The 23261-nt window shown below is 38.7% G+C and overlaps 2 protein-coding genes across 13 annotated transcripts in view; one reads left to right on the plus strand and one right to left on the minus strand.

Annotated features, from left to right (window-relative positions):
• The window catches only part of INTS9 (integrator complex subunit 9), a 118547-nt gene extending 100466 nt beyond the window's left edge, over positions 1-18081 (minus strand). The window contains exon 1 of the mRNA XM_002818956.6: positions 17575-18081. Within this exon, the coding sequence (XP_002819002.3) occupies positions 17575-17583 (9 nt within the window). The 5' untranslated portion in view covers positions 17584-18081. The remainder of the gene's footprint in view (positions 1-17574) is intronic.
• Positions 18082-18245: 164 nt separating this feature from the next.
• HMBOX1 (homeobox containing 1) overlaps positions 18246-23261 on the plus strand; it is a 162803-nt gene continuing 157787 nt past the window's right edge. For 8 of the 12 annotated variants that reach the window (XM_009243663.4, XM_009243666.4, XM_002818960.6 and 5 more), the window contains exon 1: positions 18246-18380. The gene's annotated coding sequence lies outside the window, so the exon portion shown is untranslated. Of the gene's footprint in view, positions 18381-18407; positions 19185-23261 lie in introns of those variants that run through there. The other 4 variants (XM_063726601.1, XM_054561391.2, XM_054561394.2 and 1 more) reach the window with 4 other exon arrangements.

The raw sequence follows: 23261 nt of genomic DNA on the forward strand, positions 1-23261 counted from the left end.
GCAAAATTTCCCCAACAGAAGCGCAGGAAGGGTGGAAATGTTGATAGTAAACCATTAAGGGCGAGGGAAGGAAAACAGGTAGGGGCTGCCTTCGGAACCAACATTGTTGGCTATCTGGAACCAGCACTTAATACATGTTAAGAAGTAATTATAGTTGATGAAAAAAAGTTCATGGAACTATATATGTGACTCTGTTTGTTACATATATATATGTATGTATAAAAGACTGTAAGCACACACACCAAACTGATTGAAGTGGTTACCACAGGGGCGAGTGGTTGATCATACTGGAACTCTCACTTTCTACTTATATACTTCTGTATCCTTGACTACTACTTCTTTTAAGCATTAACCAGTGTTTTTTTTTAGAATCAGAAAAAAGCTTTTTTTCTCTTTTTTTTTTTTTGAATAAAGAGTCACTACCAGAGAAGTTTCTATTGGCAACAAAGTTTTTAAGGACAATATAATTTATACAAATTGCTGAAAATGTGCAACAACGACAACTGGCAAGAAAGAAAAATGGTTAATGAAATGGTAAAACTTGTAAATGGCTAGAGGATCAGCATCAAGAAGGGAGACTTATTAGTGTATGTTGGTTCAAGAGTAAGCTAAGAATTTATTCTAGCATGTTAGAAATATGCTTTTTTTTCTCTCTTCAAATCACATATAAATGCAATGGTTCAAGTTTCAAGGTTTAGACAAATCTGGACATCAAAATCAATCATAAAGCATAGAGCAGAAATACTAGGGAGTTCCTGGTCACAATTGTGAAGACAATCAGGAAGGGGTTCCCTAACTCAACAGACTTTCAATGCAGACAAAAGTGTTTTATATTTAGGGGGAAGATGCCTGGTACAATACATTTCAGCAAGGAGGAGAGCATGCCTAGTTTCAATCTTTGAACAAATATGTTTCTGTGTGGATCAAGAGTTGGGGGTGGGGAGAAGTTTACACCCCTTTAGTCACTTCAGATTTTCAAAGAAATGGATTTCCAAACAGCTTTTGATAAATTAAGTTTTTAAAGAGAGCAAACATTTATTAATCACTTACTTCATGCTGGGTTATTCACATGCATTTATGTAGGCACAAAAACCAGGCTGACTGGCTAAGTACTAGGTCCGAGAAAAGGCTTTTCAATGGAAAAACTTCTTACTAGTCTCACCAGTAATAAGTCAGGAGTCAGCAAAGGAAAGAGCTTCCATTTGCCTCTACCATTTGGTAGAGACTTTGGGACAGAACGGAAGCAGTAGCTTCTTTACTAATGTATGCTGATCCTACAGATTAGGCAGAAGGGAGAGCCATACTTACTGGAGGAACTAGTTAAATTTTGATTTTCAGTTTACCTTGGTCCATGATGAAATACTTCTTTGAAAATCTTTATTATGGAATCTGAGCAGGGAATTTCTAAAATTTTAGGGAAATATTTAATATAATTTTGGGGTAGGAGAGAACTTTTTTTTTGAGACAGGGTCTCACTCTATTGCCCAGGCTGGAGTGCAGTGATGTGATCAAGGCTCACTGCAGTCTCAACCCTCTGGGCTCAAGCAATCCTCCCACCTCAGCCTCCTGAGTAGCTGGGACTACAGATGCAAGCCATTATACCTGGCAAATTTTTGTATTTTTTGTGGAGATGAAGTCTCACTATGTTGCCCAGGCTGGTCCTGAACTCCTGGGCTCAAGCAATCCGCCTACCTCGGCCTTCCAAAATGCTGGGATTACAGGTGTGAGCCATCATGCCTGACCCAGGAAAGAACTTTTAAGGCATGATCCTAAAGCCATGATCCTGGGAGAAAATACTGATAGACTAGATTACTTATACTAAGGACTCTTCTATGAGAAAAACTACTTTGAATAAGGTAAAAGATTATCTGGGAAAATAATATTTATAAAACCAAGACAAAAAATTGATATCCTTAATATACAAAGAGCTTTAACAAATGAGTAAGATTCCAACAGAAAAATGTGCAAAAAGCACAGTTAATTCATGAAATACAAATGAGTGAAAAAACATATGTAAAGATGTAACAGAAATGCAAAACAGAAACCCAGAAGAAATAAAAGTGTAATTTAAAACTATACTGAGATAAAATGCCCAGTCCATACGTTGGCAAAGAAGCCAAAGATGAGGTTGTGGGGAAATGGAAACTCTCATTTACTCTATGGGTAAAAACTAAAGCCGTCCTAAAAAGCAATATTGCATCAGAGTTTAAAATGTGCATGTATACTCTTTGAACAAGAAATTCCACTTAGGAATTTACAATAAGCAAATACAGTAACTAGATGGGTGCAAACAATCTAAACAGTATATTTTTATCAGCACTGTGTGGGACAGTAGGGAATAAAAACCAAAACGTTTAACAGTAGAATATGTCCACACAATGTTATACTGTAAACATACTCAAAATGAACTATATAAATGTTCCAAATGAAAAAGCTTATGAGCATTGTCTCTCATTATCTATATGTCTCTTCTCCTTTTAAATTAGAATCCGTGTCTTAGTTGTAATTATGGCCACCTGGAATAAAAACTATTTGCTAGACTTGACTGCAACTAGATGTAGCCATGTAAGAAAATGGTCAGGAAGGTATAAATAGAAGTAGCGTACACAACTTTCTCAAAGTATCAGAGAGGACATGCCTTTCTTTGTCCCTTCCTCCTTCCTACTGGCTAGAATAGGGATATGATGGCCTGAGCTGGTAGTCATATTGGATCACAAAGAGGAAGTCATGGATTACAGATGGTGGAGCTACAAGCTATCAGGAGAGCCTGGACCTGCCACACCAGCCCTGGACTATTTAACTCAGCACATCATTTATACAACAGAGATGTAAACATTTATCCTGTTTAAGCCACCATTACTTCAGGCTTTCTGTCATTCAGAGCTGAATCTAATCCTAACTGATGTACAGTTTTAGGGTGACTCACACAGAAGGTATCACTGCACACACCCATCCTAGCAGGTATACCATAATGACTGATTATTTGAGGTGGTGAGATTACAGGTGATTTTTATTTTTTTCTTTGTACCTCTCAGGATTCAGAAGTATATTATGAAAATTTTTTCTTACAGTAATAAGTATTGATTCTGTAACAGTTATTTTTATTTTGAGAAAAGTTTTCTAAAAATGTGTTAAAAAAAAATAGAAGCTTTCTTTTACTTAGTTCCTTGAAAGAACTCTCATTAGTTTAGTCAGATTGATTTCTTTTGAAAAACAACTATATTGCCTGACAGTTTACCACTGAATCTCAGCAGCCTGCCAGGCACACAAATAGGTTTCACTAGGCTGAATTTCTTAAGGTTTCCTGAAGAACCCCACATAAAGATGGTAATTTATCTTTATGAGCAGATTTTCCATAATGGATTTATGGATGAATTTATGGATGAAAGGCAGTTTGCCAGTCCTCTACCAAGTTGCTATTTGCAGACAGGTGACATATTCAACAATTTCACCCTTTAAAACTTTCAGGTCAACATAATGTTAAAGAAGCCAGACACAAATGAGACATAAGGTATAGTTCCATTTAAATGAAGTTCAAAAATAGGCAAATGTGAGACACAGTGATGTAAGTCAGAATAGTGATTAACTGGAGGGAAAGTTATTGACTGGGAAGGAAACAAAATTGGTGGAAATGTTCTGGATCTTAATTTTGATCATGAATACATGGATGCATATATAGGTAAAAATTCATCAAGCTGTATGTATGCTTAAAGCTTATGCTAGTTGAACTGAATGAAAAGTATACCTAAAACCAAACAAGCACCCTGAGGACTGCAACATACTTTCTAGTAATTTGTCTATACTCAACATGTTGATGTCACTGAGAATACGTATTTATTAGTTCTGGAAGAAGAGGATCCCCCCTTCCCCCCTGCCCACTATCTCTTCCTCAACAGAGATGAAAGTCAAGGAATTCTTTAAGGTTTCTCTTCCCTCCTTATTCATATCTGGACATTCTTCTCATACTATATCATCAACTGGTCCCACTGATTGTTGGGATGCCTTTTGTCCTCTGGTGTATTTGTGAATTCTGTTACTGCTTCCGAGGTCTTCTGTAAAGTGCTAAAAAATATCTTTTCTCCTATGTAGGTAATTCTGACTTGGAATTCGCTTTGATGCATTTGCTAAGCTCCCTAATTCTTCTTGTTCTGATTATATGTCACTTTCCTAAATATTTTCTTTAACTGCAATGAAGTCATACTTTTTGATTTCACATTCCAGTTTTTCTTAATTGTGTAAAATAAAGCTCTTTTAACTCCTTGGTCCCAGATTTCCAAAGGGAAAAAATTAAATGCTCTACATGTTTAAAAATTCATACTTTAAACTCTCTTTTTTTTTGAGACGGAGTCTTGCTGTGTCACCCAAGCTAGAGTGCAGTAGCGCGATCTTGGCTCACTGCAAGCTCCTCTTCCCAGGTTCACGCCATTCTCCTACCTCAGCCTCCCGAGGAGCTGAGACTACAGGCGCCTGCCACCACGCCCGGCTAATTTTTTGTATTTTTTTTTTTAGTAGAGACGGGGTTTCACTGTGTTAGCCAGGATGGTCTTGATCTCCTGACCTCGTGATCTGCCCACCTCAGCTTCCCAAAGTGCTGGGATTACAGGCATGAGCCACTGTGCCCGGCCACTTTAAACTCTTAAACTTCCTTGAAACTTTTCCTGGAAAACAGAAAACCCCCATAATTCTTATTCTTTACTGTCCAAACCACTAAGTCTTGTAGTAAAACTCACCATGCTTTTGCTTCAATTTGCCTAACTTTCCCTTCTAAGACATTTATTAGGTCTGCCCCTGCCCCACTTAGAGTGATCTGTTGTTCCAATCAAATATACAAATCTTTCAGATGTTAATAACATTATAATGAAACTAATTTCATGAGTAGCTGTATTAGTCCGTTTTCACACTGCTGATAAAGACATACCTGAGACTGGGCAGTTTATAAAAGAGGACTTACAGTTCCATGTGGCTGGGGAGGTCTCACAATCATTACATAAGGCGAGGAGGAGCAAGTCACATCTTACATGGATGTCAGCAGGCAAAGAGAGAGCTTGTGCAGGGAGACTCCCTTTTTTAAAACCGTCAGATCTTGTGAGACACATTCGCTATCATGAGAACAGCTCAGCAAAGACCCGCCCCCATGATTCAACCATATCCCTCCCACAACACATGGGGATTATGGGAGCTACAAGATGAGATTTGCGTGGAGACACAGATCCAACCATATCAGTAGTTGATATTCTGAACTATCCAAATAGGAGGATGTCATTGGAGGAAATGTATCCATTTTTGTACACACTGCTACAGAGCACTACAAAGCAAAAAAAATACATAATAAATTGTACACATACATCACTGGGGAAATGGAACTTCTCCAAATTATTTTTACTTTAACTGTTCCTTCTACTTGTAATAACACATAACACTCCTTCTTGAAAATACTTATCAAAGTACTTTTCAATGTCAGTTCAGATTTTGCCTCTTTAGGGAACTGTGATTCTCCCATTGGAATTCATCTTTTTTTTTTCTTTCAACTTTTAAGTTCAAGGGTATATGTATAGGATGTACAGGTTTGTTACATAGGTAAACGTGTGCCATCGTGGTTTGCTGCAAAAAATCAACCCATCACCTAGGTATTAAGCCCAGAATCCATTAGCTATTCTTCCTGATGCTCTCCCTCCCCCTACCCACCCCTGATGAGATTAATCTTCTATAATCCTAACCTTACATAGGTCCCCACTGCCTGTATCAAAGGCTGTCACCAAAACGTTATATTCTCAATCACATACATTGAATATACACAGTTTGTTCAATAGTGAGTTACTGATAGGTAGGATCTATGTCTTATTCATCTTTATGTCTCAGAGCACTGAGAATGTTTTGTACAAGATAGGCATTTAATAACATTTGTTCAATTGTATAGCCAAACAATGGATTTTTGTTATTGCTTCTCTTATCTGTTAGCTATAACTATCACACAGTCATCAACATAGTCATCAACAGTTTCCTCCTACTGGATACATAGCTTCAATCGAAAACCATTTAAAAATAAGTCACCACCTAGGGCTCTGAGCCCCTTTTTGTTTCTACAGAGTTTTTTTTTTGGGGGGGGGGGTGTGTGGGTGGCCATTATGTTTATTTTAACAGATTGATTGTTTACATTTCTTGGGTTTATCAGGCCTATCTCTGAAGTACAGAGAAACTATTTCTGGCTGTTCTGTTTTCCAAGGAAACCTTGCAATTTTCTTTTAAGGTCATAGAAATCTATTACTCATTTCTTCCCTGTGTTTTGGCTAGGATCATGTGTAGAAATCTATTATTTCTATGAGTCTGCTATGCACCACCTAAGACTTTAAGTTATAAAATTCATTGTTTACTCAAAAGTCTGGAAAGGGCTTACAAGATATAATTAACTGCCTAGGACACACAATAAAACACAAATACATTTGCTCTTTAGAAAAATAACTTATTGTTAGGCTATGTAAAAGAGTCTCACTTTACTAATGACTAGAAAATTAAGGAACAAGAAAGCAGCCAGCTACAGCATGTAAATTAAAATATATAAAAATTTCAAGCCAAAAGTCAGTATCACAGTGACGTGATAAGTTTAAGAAGCATGCCCACTCTAATCAGAAATAGAACAGAGATGCCTACTACCAAAACTCCTATTCCAAATTATTCTGCATGTATAAGCCACTGCAATTACATCAGAGAAAGAAATGAAGTGTAAAAAAAATCTGCAAAGTTATGCACCTGGAAAACCCATGAGAATCAACTGGAAAAGGTATTAAAAATTAAAATTCAACAAGGGGCCTGTGTAGTGAACACAAGAAATAAATAGCCTCTTTATATGAAAACCACACAGGAAAAGATTTCAGTTTCAGTAACAATCAAAAAGATAAAGTATTTAGATATAGATTTAACAAGAAATACCTAAAAGCTATATTAACAAAAGGTTTTAAAATGCTACAAAGAAACATTTAAAAAAAGAAATAAAGGAAATGACGTCTTATTCTTAGACTCTATGATACAGTAAAAGAAATTAGTCAATTCTCTCCTTAAATTTTATAAATTCAATCTGATCCCAATAAAAACACAAGAAGGATTTTACTGGAAACGAATAATTCTAAATTTATACAAAATGTAAAAATCTAAGTTTTATACAAAAAAATAAATGTTTGAGAGCAGCCTGGAAAATTCTGAGGCACAGGGCAATGAACAGGAACAAATACTATAAGATATTAAAATATACTCCAGAACTACATAGGGTAAAATAGTTTACTACTGGAATATTAATAGATCAAGAGGAAGAGAACTGAGCAGGAAACGGAAATACAAATGCTTTTATAAATATATAAAAATATGCTCCATATTGCATACAAAATGTGAGAAAAATCAAATTTAAAATATAACGACATAATATTTTTTCACTTTTCAGTGAGAAAAAAACAAGTTTGATCATTACATTGTAGTGGTAAGTATTAGGATATGCTACTGGCAACTGCAATTTGATAAATCTCTATGGGAGCATTTTTGCAATAAACCTTAATAAAAAATGCATATACCCTTTGAACCATCAATTTCACCAGTAGAAATGTATGCTACAGATGTACTCCCTAAGAGGCTCAGAAAGGAGATAATCTGTAAAATGTGAGTTGTAATTGCAAGAGACTGGAAACAATGTTAATTGATAGAAGTTTGGTTAGATAAATGATGGTATATTTAAACAACAGAACACTATGCAACTGGTTTTTCTTTTAGCAACAGTATGAATGTATTTTTGAGATATATTGACACGTTTCATAATTATGTTTTAAATCAGCAACAAAAACCATGCCCTAAACTTTAATAATGAATGATTTTTAAAATAGTTGGGGGAGGGTGTAGGTGGTGGAACAATATCTTTCAGGCAAATATCCACAATTCTAAATGCTTCCTACAAGCAATGAAAATACAAAGTGTGTTAGAAATATTTTCTAAAAATATTTGAAAGCAGTATTGAAAATATTTCATTGTTCAGAAGAAAAGTATCTTGAAACCAAAAGAACTGGGATCTTGTTAAATGCAGATTCTGTTCATTAGGTATAGGTATGCAGTCTTATAAAATGAGGTAGTTCTAGATATTTATATGAAATAATCTTAAAGACACATCTCTAACTTAAAAAAGAAAAATCAATATGCCAAACCAATGTGGATAATCTCTCATTATTTTTGTAAAAAATAAAATAGGGATGAAAACTATATACGTGTACGAAAATCCACAGAATATCTTTGAAAAATACAAAGGGAGCTGATAACTGAGATTGCTCCTGGAAAGGAGGATAAAGAGTGAAAGAGTGGGAGGGAATCATTTAACTGTTTTTGTTTTTTGAAATAGGGTCTCACTCTGTTGCTCAGGCTGGAGTGCAGTCGAGTGATGATGCAGCCTCAACCTCCTGGGCTCAAGTGGACCTCCTACCTCAGCCTCTTGAGTAGCTGGGACTACAGGTGTGTGCCACCACATCCAGCTAAAAAAAAAAAAAAATTGTTTTTTTGTAGAGACAGGGTCTGACTGTGTTGCCCAGGCTGGACTCAAACTTGTGGGCTCAAGTGATCCTCCTACCTTGGCCTCCCAAAGTGCTGGGATTATATGTGTCAGCCACTGTGCCTGGCCTTCACTGTTTTTTTTTTTGTTTTTGTTTTTGTTTTTAAACAAAAAACAAAAAACAAAAAACCTCTTGTATAGTTCACTTAAAAAAAAAATGTTGGGCCAGGCGCAGTGGCTCACGCCTGTAATCCCAGCACTTTGGGAAGCCCCGAGGCGGCCAGGTAACTTGAGGTCAGGAGTTCGAGACCAGCCTGACCAACATGGAAAAACCCTGTCTCTACTAAAAATACAAAAATTAGCCAGGTGTGGTGGCAGGTACCTGTAGTACCAGCTATTCTGGAGGCTGAGGCATGAGAATCGCTTGAGCCCGGGAGATGGAGATTGCAGTGAGCCAAGATTGCCCACCGCACTCTAGCCTGGGTGACAGAGTGAGACTTCATCTCAAAAAAAAAAAAAAAAAAAAAAAATTAAAGAGGAAATAATACTAATTCTTCATACACTCTTGTAGAACACAGAGGAGGTACAGAGGAGGAGGAAACATTTTCCAACACATTCTATGAGAACAATATTACCTGATACCAATGTCAAACAAAGATATCACAAGAGAACTACAGACCAATATCCTTCATGAATATATACACAAACATCCTCAACAAAATGTTAGCAAACCAAATCCAGCAATATATACAAAAGATTAAACACCATGATCAAGTGGAATTTATTCCAGGAATGCAAGTCTGGTTTAACATTCAAAATTCAATTAAAGTAATATATTAATATAAAGACAAAAACCACATGATCACCTTGATAGATGAAGGAAAAGCATCTGACAAAATCCAAGACCCATTTACGATAAAAACACTCAACAAGCTGGATAGAAGGGAATATCATCAGCCTGATACAGGGCATCTATGAAAAACCTACAGTTCACATCATATTTATGAGTGAACAACTGAATATTTTCTTCATAAGATGAGGAACAAATCAATGATGCCTGCTTGTACTACCTCTATTCAACATTGTACTGGAGGGTCTAGCTAGTACAATCACGCAAGAAAAAGAAGTGAAAACATGGAGAAATTAGAAATGAAAACTTATGTCCACACAGTCATAACAGCCAAAAAGCAGAAACAATTCAAATGTCCATCACCTGGTGCAGGAATAAACAAAATGCAGAGTACCCATAGATGAAAATATTATTCAGCAAGAAAAAAGAAACAACTGATATATGCTACCACATGAACGAACTTCAGAAACATTACACCAAATGAAAGATGTCTTAGCCACAAAAGACCCCATATCAAATGAGTTAATTTACATAAAATGACCAGAAAGGGCAAATCTACCGAGACAGAAATTAAATAGATTCGTGGTTGCCGAGGCCTGGAGGTAGTAACGGAGATCTTTTTGGAGTAATGGAAATGTGCTAAATCTGGATCGTGGTGAATGAGGCACAACTCTGAAATTTACTAAAAGTCATTGAATTTTGTTTTATATGCATGAATTTTACACATTACATATTATACCTCAAAAAAGCTGTTTAAACAATGTAAAAAAAAAGGTAACTATAATAATATCATTTACATATTAAAACTACTGCTTTTTACCCATATTTCCACATGCTGGAGAAAAATAGAGGAAAGAAGACTTATAAAGCTAGAGTATCTCATTATGCTTGCCTTTATTTTAATGGCATAGAAAAATGTAGATATATTGTATTTAGAAAAAGAGACTCTGATTAAGCCATAAATCTGAGAAATGGATTATGCAAGATATCTTATTATACACCTCCCCCACCTCTTCATAAACATCAGTGATGAGAAATAAACTACCCTAAAGCCAAAAAAGGTGTTAGTTTTACAATACCTATTAAAGAATAGCTTTCTTGAACATCATTTGTCTGATTACCTATCTTTGAGAGAGCTAAAAGTTCATTCAAATGTGCTTTCAATAAATTTAAACATTTTAAATCTTTGAGGCATTTCCTTCAAATTCATGGTAAATCAGGGGCCATTTAAACCTGTTGTTTTTCTCACAGTAAAGTTCCCACCACACAGTTACTAGTCTTGATCACTGAGCAACTTGCGACTTTCAAGCCAGCGCCTTTCTCTTGCAGGGTCTTCTCTATTTTCCCTTCTTGTCCTTTCTTTTCCTACTCTTGCCTTTTCTTGCGATCTCTGCAAATTTCTGGCATGTACCCCTTTCTTAGCCCTGCCTGATGTGTCAACTCCAGGCTTCCTCTCACTGGCCTTCCCTTTTCTGGGGAGTATAGGGGATTTCCTCTGCCATCTACCCACACTTCCCCAGCTGCCTCTCCAATCTGTCTGATCTCATAGTACCATCATCTTAATTCCTACATCTATGCACTGGCATTTCCAAAGCAACACCATAGATCTTTTACAAGCTTCCTTTTGAAGATTCTTATGGCACCATATTTTTATCTGAAGAAATGTGTTCCCCTTTCTGGTACATCGTCCCACGTCTGCAATCACTACTCCAGGGACATTTTACTAAACACGGATGAAGTCTATAGTAGACTGAGAGCATGTGAGGATAGATCAAAGAAGAAAGTTACATTCGGAAGACAAATAGTAAAAGTAAAGAAACAGCATCATTGGCAAGGGTGGGGAAAATGCATTCTCATATACTACCTGTACAATGGAAAACTAGTGAGCAATTTGGCCTTATCTGTTAAAATGTTCAGAAAGCATATTATTGGACACAATTAAATACAGTTTTGACCATTACATGTAACAAAAATATTTGAGCCTGAGCCCAAGGGTATCTCTAATCAGGACATTCAATGTAATACTGTTTGAATTGGACAGTAAACCCACTAGGCTTCACGTTCCATATAGGCTGGTGATAAATCTGTTTTGTTCACTGCAATATGCTTAGTATCTTGAGCAATGCCTGGTACAGAGCAGGTGTTCAGAAGATTGTTGAGTAAATACATGAATGATGGAGGGTTGGTTTATGCCTGGACCTCTGCTGGTGTTCAGCAAACCAGGAGTGTATTTTCCATGTAGAATGACTTGGTGGCCACGCTGCAACCTGGGCCCTTGTGAACTATTAACTAAATATTGCTGAACATCAGAGCAAATGCCAGAGGGATATGAGTACTCAGAGCAAACCAGTCACAAAACAAATATGCTACTGTGGTACCGTGGTTATAGCAAGAGTAATGCTGTAATACTTCTATTAGTACAGTCTTCTGGCTTTGCTGATTGACCATAGCTAAGCCAGATTTTTTTTTTTTTTTCAATTCAACTATTACTACCAAAAGTCTGTCATCAGTGTATCTTTTTTTTTTTTGTTGGAGACGGCCTTGTTCTGTCACTCAGGCTAGAGTGCAGTGGTGCAATCAGCTCATTGTAACCTCAAATCCCTGGGCTCAAGAAAATCTCTTACCTCAGCCTACTGAGTAGCTGGGACTACGGGCACAAGACACCAGGCCTAGCTAATTTTTAATTTTTTTTGTACAGACAGGGTCTCACTATGTTGCCCAAGCTAGTCTGGAACTCCTGGGCTCAGGCGATCCTCCTCCTCAGCTTCCTGAAGTGCTAGGATTACAGGTGTGAGCCACTGTGCTTGGCCCGATATATTTTTTTGTCTTGTTAAGTATAAAAGATTTAATCTTCAGAATAATAATTTTGGACTCTGAAATGCCTAAGAGTAAAATATCCATCTTTATCACAGAGCATTACTGAGCAAGGTATGTAATTTAGCCTTATGTCACATGCAGCTTTTCAGAGTTTGAGGAAATCATGAAGGAAAAAACCTATTGAGGTTATGATAAAATATGACCTTTGAAAAGCTTGAAATGACATTACATCCTAAAGACACAGGAGGGCACTCTTATCAACCAGCAAAGAAAAACAGAAAAACAGTGAAGTCAAGCTGACATTTTAACAATTTGTACTGCAATAGTTGAATCAAGCACCGGTAAAATGTTGAGGGCTTGTAATTTACAGCCCGAGATTTCCTGTTTTCATGTACAACCTAGGAAGCCAACAGGATTCTACAACCATGTAAATTGGAGGAAGAATCCAACACTCTCAGATCCAAGGTGAGGATTACCCACGCCCCTTTCTAATGATTTCTTAAACTGACCTTGGGGCAGGATTTGCCCCTTTCAAGCAATCTTCTACATAATCTACAATTGCACTCGGTGTTTTACTTGTCTTCCACTGGGAGCAGTCCATGAATTCATTTCTTTGCTCCATCTGTTTTCCCAGGAGAAATGGCAAGTTAAAAGTTTGAGCCAGTAGAAATGAAACAGCATTTTGAACAAAGGAGCAAAGACCACTGAAGAATGTATTTCGTGGCCTTCTCAAGTTTTAAAATTTGTAAACACAACTACAGCATGTAATTTTCTCCTTCAAATTTAATAAGTATAGTATAACAAGCATTTAAATGACCTTCCTTTAAGACTTTTAACAAGCCGGCCTCTGCAGAGCACCATGGATTCTGAGGCACTCAGGCCCCTCCCAAAGGATTAACATTAATCTTAAAGTCACATTCAAATTTGTGTCTCAGCAAAATTATAAATAATTCCATGTCACAGTGGTCAAATGTAATGGTTAAAATGGAAAGCATTAAAACTGTGAATGCCAAGGGTATACTGTGGTTGCGTAAAAAATCTTTGTTGACTGAATAAGCCAGAAGATTCTCTCCATCTCAGGTACTATCTGTAGGAAGTACAACACACAGGCTGCATTCTTGAACTGCTTCGGACTATTTTATTCGCTTGAATCTTCATCTATTTAAATGACTGGGTTCCTGGCCATGATGTTTCAAACTTAATTTCTGTCAATGTGCTCAGAATTTTTTGTTCCATGTTCTTTCGGTAAGGACCTTTGTGAATTCCAGTTTCTATCCTTAGCTGAACTGGCCATCAGGGTACCCAATTAGGCTCAATCTATACAAATAACAGAACATGCCCTAAAATGTGCTAATTTAAAAGATATATTTCTAATTTTCCTCTGCTTTCTAAAATGATTCTGGTTAACTGAAAATGCCAATGAGTTTTCTTCAGTTAAATAAAGCTGCCTGAATATTGCATGTTATAAATACGGAAAGCCATTGAAATCCTGAGTTGGTATCTAAGAAGGAGATACCCAAATATTATGTTATAATAGCATCCACTGTTTTCATGTGGGTGTGTGAAAAGCCACCAAGAGGGTGATTTGCAAAGTTAGAGAATTTTAAATGGTATCACAGGAGCTAAATTTGGAATATAAAAAATACTAACTTCAGCACCAAATTAGTATGCTCTGATATGGGGGCCTTTAGCTCATCAAGAATGTTCCCAAACTTAACAAAAAATTTTTTTTAACCAATAACCTTAAAAACATTTTTTTTGTTTTTTGTTTTTGAGATAGGGTCTCATTTTGTCACCCAGGCTGGAATGCAGTGGTGCCATCACAGCTCACTCCAGCCTCGACCTCCTAGGTGCAAGTGATCCTCCTGCCTCAGCCCCCCAAGTAGCTGGGACTACAGGCACATGCCACCACGCTCAGCTAATTTTTGTATCTTTTGTGAAGACAGGTTTTGCCACGTTGCTCAGGCTGGTCTAGAACTCCTGATCTCAAGCCATGTGCCTGCCTCAGCCTCCCAAAGTGCTGGGATTACAGTCATGAACCACTGCACCTGGCCTGAAGATCTTAATTGACCCACACTTGCATTTAAAGCTAATTTTTAAAAATAGCCTTGAATACATTTTCTGTATGCACTCCACCTTCTTTTTTTTTTTTAAGAGATAACCTAGGCATGGTGCAGGGTGCTGGAGTTCCTACCCTCACTAAATAACAGGGAAACCTGGGTTTCGATCTTGGCTCTATCATTTTTAATCCATGCTAACTTTAAGCCATTTACTTCACCTCCCTGAAGCTCACATTTTTTGTCTGTAAAATGGGAATACTGTCACCTGGATCAAAGGATTAAATGGGAAACTACATAGCAAATAGCACATTGCCTGGCACACAATAATTGCTTTATAAAAGGTAGCAATCATTCCTTTTTTACTTCAATGGTTACTGCTTATTGTAATCTCTTTAATTTCACTCTTTAATCTTTTCTCAAGGGTATCCACAGACCTTGATAAACCTTCAGAAATTATTTACCAATTATTTACACAGAATCTACATGGGGGAGGACAGACACAGGCCAATAATTACAAGTGCTACAAATACGAAGTATGCCATCAAACATATAACAGGGGTACTTAATTCAAGGAGGCCCTGAAGAAGCGTTATTTAGACAGAGATCTGAAATATATGAAGAAATTAGCCAGGCAAAAAAGAGTGAGGCAGGCAATGGAACACATTCAACCAAGTTAAGTGCAGGAAGTTATCCTAAGGGCAAAGGAAGATACTGAGAGGGTTTCCTGGAACTCTGCAATTAAAACAACTTCCGGATGCAGAGGAAAGAATGAATTTGAGAGGGTTAAGACTGAATGCAGGGAGACCAGATAAGGGGTCTTGTTGAATTCCAATTACAAAGATAGTATTCTAGTTGGATTGGAGAGAAACAGAACCTATTTAAGAAAGCTTCATTTAGGAAGTAGAATCAATAAGAGGTGGTCATAGATTGTGTGTGGGAAGGGTACTCTGGAAAGTGAATCTCAAAAATGAGAAAATGCTAAACAAAATGTATTTTTGTTTCATAATTATAAATTTAAAACACAGCCTATTACATATTTCTGAAGCAGTACACAAAATTAAAACTTTTAGGCCACAGGAGGACTTATTCCAACCATTTGGAGGCATGACACACCAATTTAACCTACTGAGCAACAATGCTTTTGGTATGTTGATGGGAATTCTCAATTACATTTATCTATCAACTACCACATAAATTTTAGTATGTAATACATAGTCGCAAAGTAAAGAGGGAGTATGAGTATCAATAGAATACTTCCTTTTCCTCTGAGACATCTTTGGTTCTTAATGGAAAAAATAATTTTCCACTTTTTTACTTTTTTCTTTTCCCCGGTTTCATATTTCTAAATAAATTAAGCAGGAGGATTTCATGAGCAAACTAAAATATATGTAAAGTAAACCTTGGCTTTTTGATACCCTCACTAATGAGTTGTTATGGGAAAAACTATTTCACACTTCCCTGCCTTCTTAAACTGAACACACTAAATATAATTTGCTCTTTATTGAGAACACAGGGTCCATGCTTCAGCCATAAGGTACCAAGCTCTTATGCTCCTATAAGCTGACCTCTTTCATGGAAGACCCTGGCTTACTTATCCTTCTTATCAGTTCAAGAGTCACGTTTCCAGGAAGCTGCCCCCTGACCTCCCCAATCCTCTGTTCTCTGAATTCCCAAAACCCTGAACACGCCACTATTTTACCATGAACACAGTGAATTATAATTTCGGACCAGGCATGGTGGTTCATGCCTGTAATTCCAGCACTTTGGAAGGTCGAGGTGGGCAGATACCTTGAAACCAGGAGTTTGAGACCAGCCTGGGCAACATGGTAAAACCCCATCTCTACAAAAAAATAAGCAGGGTGCAGTGGTGCACGCCTATATTCCCAGCTATATGGGGAGACTGACGCGAGAGGATCGCTTGAGCCCGAAAGGTGGGGGTGGCAGTGAGCCGAGAACGCGCCACTGCACTCCAGTCTGGGCCCCACAAAGCCAGACCCTGTCTCTAAATAAATAAATAATAACTTTGGTTTACTTTTCTATCGTCTTCTTAGGTTGCATGCTTCTGTAGGGCAACGGCTATGACTTTTAATTCTGCATTATTAAATGTGTAACACACTGACCCAGGGGTAAGTTGCTATTCACAAGGTTTAGTGACCCGCATCCTTCCCCTTATATAAACAGCTTTATACGGAGACAATTTCGGAATTGAATCCACTTTTAATACTTTCTCTGACTTCGCAGAAAACAGTTGGCTTTGCAGAGTATATGCCTGTAGCACAATGATTATCAAGATGAGGGTAGGTGGGTTGTGTGGTTTGGCAAAGCATGCTCAGATAATTATATAAATGGTAAAAAATAATTTTTTTTTTTTTTTTTGAGACAGAGTCTCGCTCTGTTGCCAGGCTGGAGTGCAGTGGCGCGATCTCGGCTTACTGCAACCTCCGCCTCCCGGGTTCAAGCGATTCTCCTGCCTCAAGTAAAGCTTGACAATAACTTGGCTGCATGAATATGGGTTTTAAAAGGTTGAAAAACAGTGTTTCACACCTGCCTTTCTACACTATGTTATTACTAATTGAATCGAGTTGGAATAAACTAGTTAGACTTGTGTGCACAATGAGTCAAATGGCTCAAATCAAAGGTCTGAGAAGCCTCCACTAACCAGGTGCTTGAGCTGTGTGATGTTAAGACTTCAGGTATACCGGGCACGCTTCATTCAGCCTTGGCTCATGCAGTCCCTACAGTCTTAGAATGGAATACCATATAACACTTCTCTGCCCATCTAAACCCCATGCAGGGTTTAAGACTCAACTTCTCCACACTCTGACCTCGTCCTGAATTCCAAGGGCAGTGAGGAGTCTATATAACAGGATATTTAATAAGTGATTACGTTCTGCCGAATGTCTTTTACTGTCTGCTTAAATCTAGCTAGTCTCAACAACAGTAGGGAGACAGGATACTCAAGCGCCAATCGAATGGAAAGGGATTGTTAACAGCCTATTATAACCCTCACGTGGGAGCCAGGACGTCCAAACCTGGTTAACAGAGCCCACAGAGTTCATAGGCGAAGGACTGTGACAGAGTCAACGTCTTGTCTGAACAAAAAGACCCACCAACGAGTGAAAAAAGACCTCCTGGAAGGGATGGGGAGGGGGGAGAGAGAATTCAAACCTTCTCAACAACAAAAAGCAGCTTTCCTTAGCCCACTCCACTTTCCAGCTCAATAATTGCTACCCCTCCTGTACGACGATTCCCTGGCCAACGTAGGAAAAAAAGAGGTCCAAAAGGTTATAGCATCACCTTTGCCCTCTGACCTAGGAGCGAAGACTCACCAGTTTCATAATGGACTTTTGGCGGTTCAATAGCAGTCACTGAACTCCTCAAACCCACGAAGCGTCTTCCGGTACAATCTCCGCCACCTGCCAGCCGAGAGCATCGCGGGACTTGCAGTCTTTCATCCTCACGTCCCTTCCAGGGGAATAATGGGAAATGTAGTCTCCCCTCCAGGCATCATGGGAACTGTGGTCGCCTTTCCTTTTCCTCCCTTTCCTCTCCGAACACCTCCTTCCGTCAGCTCAAATTCATCCCAGCCGCCAATGCATCCTCCCTCTCCACCCCAGCATGATATCACGTCCCCCTTACTGGCCTGGGGCCCATGGTGTTCTGGGATGTGTAGTCCCGACGTCTCCAACTCCCCTTTCCCCTCCTCCCAAGGGGAAGGCGGATGGGCACGGGGATTGCTGGGAGTTGTAGTTCCCTTGGGCCTCTAGGCGCCGGGCTCCGCAATTTTACTCAGGGGAGGCAGGAACTACAACTCCCAGGGATGCCCGGCGGCAGCAGGTGGGAGCGGGGCTGTTGATATCAATATGGCGGTTGTCAGCCAGACAAAGACAGTCAGTCTGATGTGATTGAGACAAGGGAGGTTTTTCAGGGGGAGACTGGGAGATAGGGGCCTCCCCTCCCCCTTCTCCTCTTCCTGCGCCGGCCTCAACCCCTCCCCAGTCCCCTCCCGACGGGCGCCCCACGCGGAAGACACCCCTCCCCCTCCCGCTTTCCCTCCTCCCTACCTCAGCCCTTCGTATTGGGACGTTGGGGAGGGGGCTGTGCCGGGCGGAGAGAACTCAGCGAGGATTCTGAGGTGAGTCGAGCGGTTTTGAAGCTGGACTACCTCAAGTCTCTTTCCTCACTTCTTTCTCTTCACTTAAAACAATTTTTTTTGGAGGGGTTTTGGGGAGGAAGTGAGCGGACGCTGGGGATGGGTCTCGTTAGCGGCCGGACTGAGAGGAGGGAGGAAGCAGGGGGCTTCCGAGTGGGTAACCCAGACGCGGGCTGTGGGGTGGGGCAGTTCGTGGGGGCCGGTACTGGAAAGGCGTCGACTGCCCTCCAACTCTTCTGGTTTCCTCTACTATGAGTGGAAGGTTTGAATCCTGGAGGTGGGGTCTCCAGTATGGAGTTCTGGAAACTGTGAGGTGATTTGCAGGTGTGTTGGTTTGTTTGGGGGTGTGTAAGTGTGTTTAAACTGTGTGACGTGTACTTGTGTGGTCTGCTCGTCTTGGAGCGGTGTCTGTAGATGGGAAGTTAGCGCGAGTCCTCGCTCGCTCTGGGCCTGGGCTGAGGGGCGGGCGTGAGGTCCTGGTGCTGGGCGTTTGGGCTGGCGACGTGGTGCGAGGGAGCCGGGCTCAGCAACTCGCTTGTGTCCCGTCGCCCGCTCACACTCCGCCACTCGCCTCCGCCCCCTCCCCTGGACGAATCTCCACCCCAAACTCCAGCCACGAGAACTGTAGAGATGGTGTGATGTGGAGATGGATTTTTTGCATCCTCAAGTCGGTAGATAGGTGGGAAAGGAAAAGTGTTTCTTAATATTTTATTCCGGAACCGTGTTTTGGTTACACTATTGGGGCTACTTTGAAAGGCGTCCTCCACCCACCTTCACCCCGAAACAGTAGGTAGAGGTATCTTGTCTTCGTGTGAATTAGATGAATAATTGCTGAAGATTCGGGGGGCCTGGGGTGGGGGTCGGGAGTGCTGGATTGTGTACGCGTCTATGTGTGTCTACTAAGGAGACGGAATGCCTGTTGTGTATCTGGAGATAGGGCGACTTATTTTCGTAGTAGGAGGAACTGTTGGAAATTATTTGCGGGAGAGGGGGTGCGCCGAAAGGCGCTGCTTGTATTTTTCTTCTACTCCACCCTGTTCTGTCTTGCATTTGCATGAAAGCTGGTGGAATGGAACAGTGAAGAAGCGTTGGGTGAGTAAAGGGAAGAATGCAGTTGGCATTAAAGATAACACTATGTAAAGTTGAATGGTATAAAGTGATTACTGTTTTTATTTACGCTGAAGCTTAAAAAAAATCACCCATGTATCATATAGGGTAGAGTGATGTGACTAGCTCATTTCTCTGGTATCCTGCAGGTATAGAAACCTCTGGCTTCCCTCTTCCTTCCTTCCCTCTTCCTTCCTTCCTATCCTCCCTCCTTCCTTCCTTCAAGTCCTTCCTTTCTTTCTTGGCTTAGTACAAAATTTCTCTTTCTGTTGGACATAATACCGCCTGTGTCTTTTTATTTAGTTTGTGCTAATATTGTTGTGCTTTTTGTGGTTTTACCATAAAATGCATCGTTAAATGCATTTATTATTTTGCATTTATGCCGCAGGTAATTATCACATCAGGATTGCAGTGCTTTGCATTAAACTTATTTTAAAATTGTGCAATTAAGTTGCTTGATCTAGCTGAATTATGTTTCTAAGTCAGAGTTGGGAAATTTGAATTCTAAATTTTTTTTCAAATTTCAATTAGAGTTAAAAAGGAAAGGATTGCAACATCTCTTCTCACAGTTTTTAATATTTAATAACACACTAGGAGAATTTAAGGTCACATATTTTGTACTTATTAAGTTCTTCAGTAATCCTTATGTGACAATTTTTTTAGTGTAACGGATTTTTAAAATAAAGACATTGGCATAATTTCTATTTCGACTGTTGAGAATTGAACATATTCCCCAAACTTATCAATTCTTGAATCTGCCACCTATCATCAGTAAGGGACCTTTAGATTCTATGATAACTGAAAACCACACTGATAGAGTGTGTAATTTTATGGTATGTCCTCTAACCATTGATTTGAAATTTTTGCTGTTGGTCATTCACACAGATAAGGGGGACTGAAAGAGTGAGGTAGCATATATATTTCAATTAACCTGAATAGAAAAAAAAATGTGATTTCTGAATCTCAGATGTAGAATATACAATATGTTGATTCAAAACTAAGCCATTAGTTTGTGATAGACCAGGATTTTCAGAATCATTTGTATTAAGCTTGTATCTTAACTTGAAACACTACTTTGCAAAAACCAGAGAAAAATCCTACATAACTACTTAACGGAGTGTTTTGTTTTATTTTTCTGAAGCATATTATAATAGTCATGGAGTTTTTTTTAAATGTTTAATAATTATTTTAGAAGTAAAAAACCAACATTTGTTAATATTTTAAATTGGAAAAACACGAGTGTTTTCCATCCACCCTTACCTCAAAATTTCTTTTTGTTTTGTCTATAGAAGTGCAAAGTTATTTACTTGAAAAAGCATTCATTAAACTTTTTGTGGCTACTAGTGGGATCAGAATCATTATATGTAAACCAAATATATTCCCAGCATTCGTTGGGGGTGATTCTGTTGCATTTTAAGAACTGGGCATTAAAATGATGTAAAGCCTTTACTGCAGGTTAAAGCATAAAACATTCTCAGCATGTGGGAGTCATATGGTTTACGAATAAAGTAGAAAACCAGGGCATGGGTGCTTGTCCAGCTTAAAATTTCATCCCGTAACTGTGAAAGACACATTTATTTTAATGTGATTGCTTCTAAAGATGTTGCCTGTATTATGGGAGGTTGAAAATCTAAGCTGCTTTTAACTAATCTGTTGCTAGTTTAGTGTACTGCATTTAGTGAACACTATTTATGGTCACAAATATGCATCAAGGAAAGGAGCCTTGAGCTGGAAGTTGAATGCCTTTAGTGAGGCTTCGTTTTCACTGCTGTACAAACAGATTTCAGTCTTCTAGCCCAAATCCTCAGTTAAAACATCCCTAATAGAAACTTAATAGCTCAGTGTTGGTAAGTTACAAAATATGTGGCAACAAATCTGTCATTGTTACATCATTTAAAAAATAGAAGCAACCAGCTTATGGCAATTTTTGTGGCAAGTGTTGATTGGAATTCTATTGCTTGTTTCATAGATATTGAATACATTGGGAATATTTAGGCTTAATTTGTGTATTTTGAGTCTCCTGTACACTGTATTCAGTACATCCCACATTTAGGGCTCCCATGCCATTTACTTCTGTTCATTTCATTGTAGCTCTTGCTTCTCTTATTTTTGTATATACCTCTTTAAACCTGAATTATTTCTCTTGGGAATTAGGTATTTATGTAGAATGTTGTCATAAGTGAAAGTTGGCATGCCACTCAACTTTTTAAATACATGAACATTTATAGATAAACCGAATAGTGCTCATTGAAAACGTGTTTGTTTTGTTTGTTTTGTGAACCTGCTTTTAGTTCTTTGGCTTCTGGAATTAATTTTGTAGCTCACTTTGCTATTCTTTGGCTAGATTTTTCTGTTAACAGTTGGCTTTTACTTCCCACTTTAGTAGAACTGTAATTTATTAAAACATTGTTGTGAGTGAAAAGCATGGCTTGTCTAGCGTGTCATATATGTACACCCACAATGCACTCATACATAAAATACCTTTATGTTTATTTATTTATGAAATTGGTGTATATCTATCAGACATGCCTCCCATAAGAAAGAATCTGAGCCACAAATAGCAGGAGACCTTGAACTTTGACTGAAGCTAGAAACCAAAGAGTAACCAGCACATGTTGTCCACATTATAGAAGCTAAGGAGATTTTCATTATCATTCCAAACCATTATTTTCACAGATTTTGTTAAAATACAGTTCTGTCAAAATGGAAGCTATAGATGCTGAAAGTTTTCTCAAAATATTACTAAGTAAGACATAGCATGGATTCCTAGGTGCAGCTATTCCCCCACATTGCCCTTACTGGATTTAGGGCCCATCATAGGTGCAGAGTAAAGATTTTTCCATGGGATTATTTGATGTAAAACTTTTAGTTGCAGTGTATTCAAACATAATCCAGTGCTTGAGATAATTTGTTTTCCTTGACCTTAGATGAAACAAGTTGGAAATTTACTATAACACTGTTTTGGACACTTTCCAAGAGCATTTAGCTCCTGGAAGGGCCCTGGCTTTAGCATGGTTTTTACCCTCATAGTGGTAATAAAGTTGAAGTTACATTAAGTTTTTCCAGTGATTATTATAATCTTAATGCAGTATTTGACAGATTCTTAGGCTATTTTTTTTAACATTTGCAAAAAAAAAAAAAAAGGTAACAATAGTCTGATTTTAGCTTTGAAGTGATCAATTATTTTAACTTTTTCACCCTTAAAATGGGTGACACTAGACTCCTTCCTGTTAAGTGGTAAAATGTTTCTAATCCAGTCAAAGGGCACTTAGGTTTTTCTTAGAGTGTGGATTGTGATAAAAAATGTTTACTAAATTCCACATGCTGAATATATATTCTCTCTGGCTGCTTTGTTTATCTTATGTCCAGAGATGGTCCACATGTGGTGTATTGAAAATATTAGTAGCCTCATTACTGTATACATATTAAATAGTGTGGAGTTGCCAAGTGGCAGTAACTTTAATTTGTATCTAGTCACAATTTTTATAGCAAGAAAGTGAAACGCTGTGGGTACTGCTGAAACAGGGATGACTTAAGACTGAATTGATCTGCTTTAAGATTTTGATAATATAGGCCAGGCGTGGTGGCTCATGCCTGTCATCCCAACACTTTGGGAGGCTGAGGCGGGCAGATCACCTAAGGTCAGGAATTCGAGACCAGTCTGGCTAACATGGCGAAACCTTGTCTCTACTAAAAAGACAAAAATTCGCTGGGTATGGTGGTCCATGCCTGTAATCCTAGCTACTCAGGAGGCTG

This window comes from Pongo abelii, chromosome 7 (assembly GCF_028885655.2).
Source record: "Pongo abelii isolate AG06213 chromosome 7, NHGRI_mPonAbe1-v2.0_pri, whole genome shotgun sequence".
Lineage (NCBI taxonomy): Eukaryota > Metazoa > Chordata > Mammalia > Primates > Hominidae > Pongo > Pongo abelii.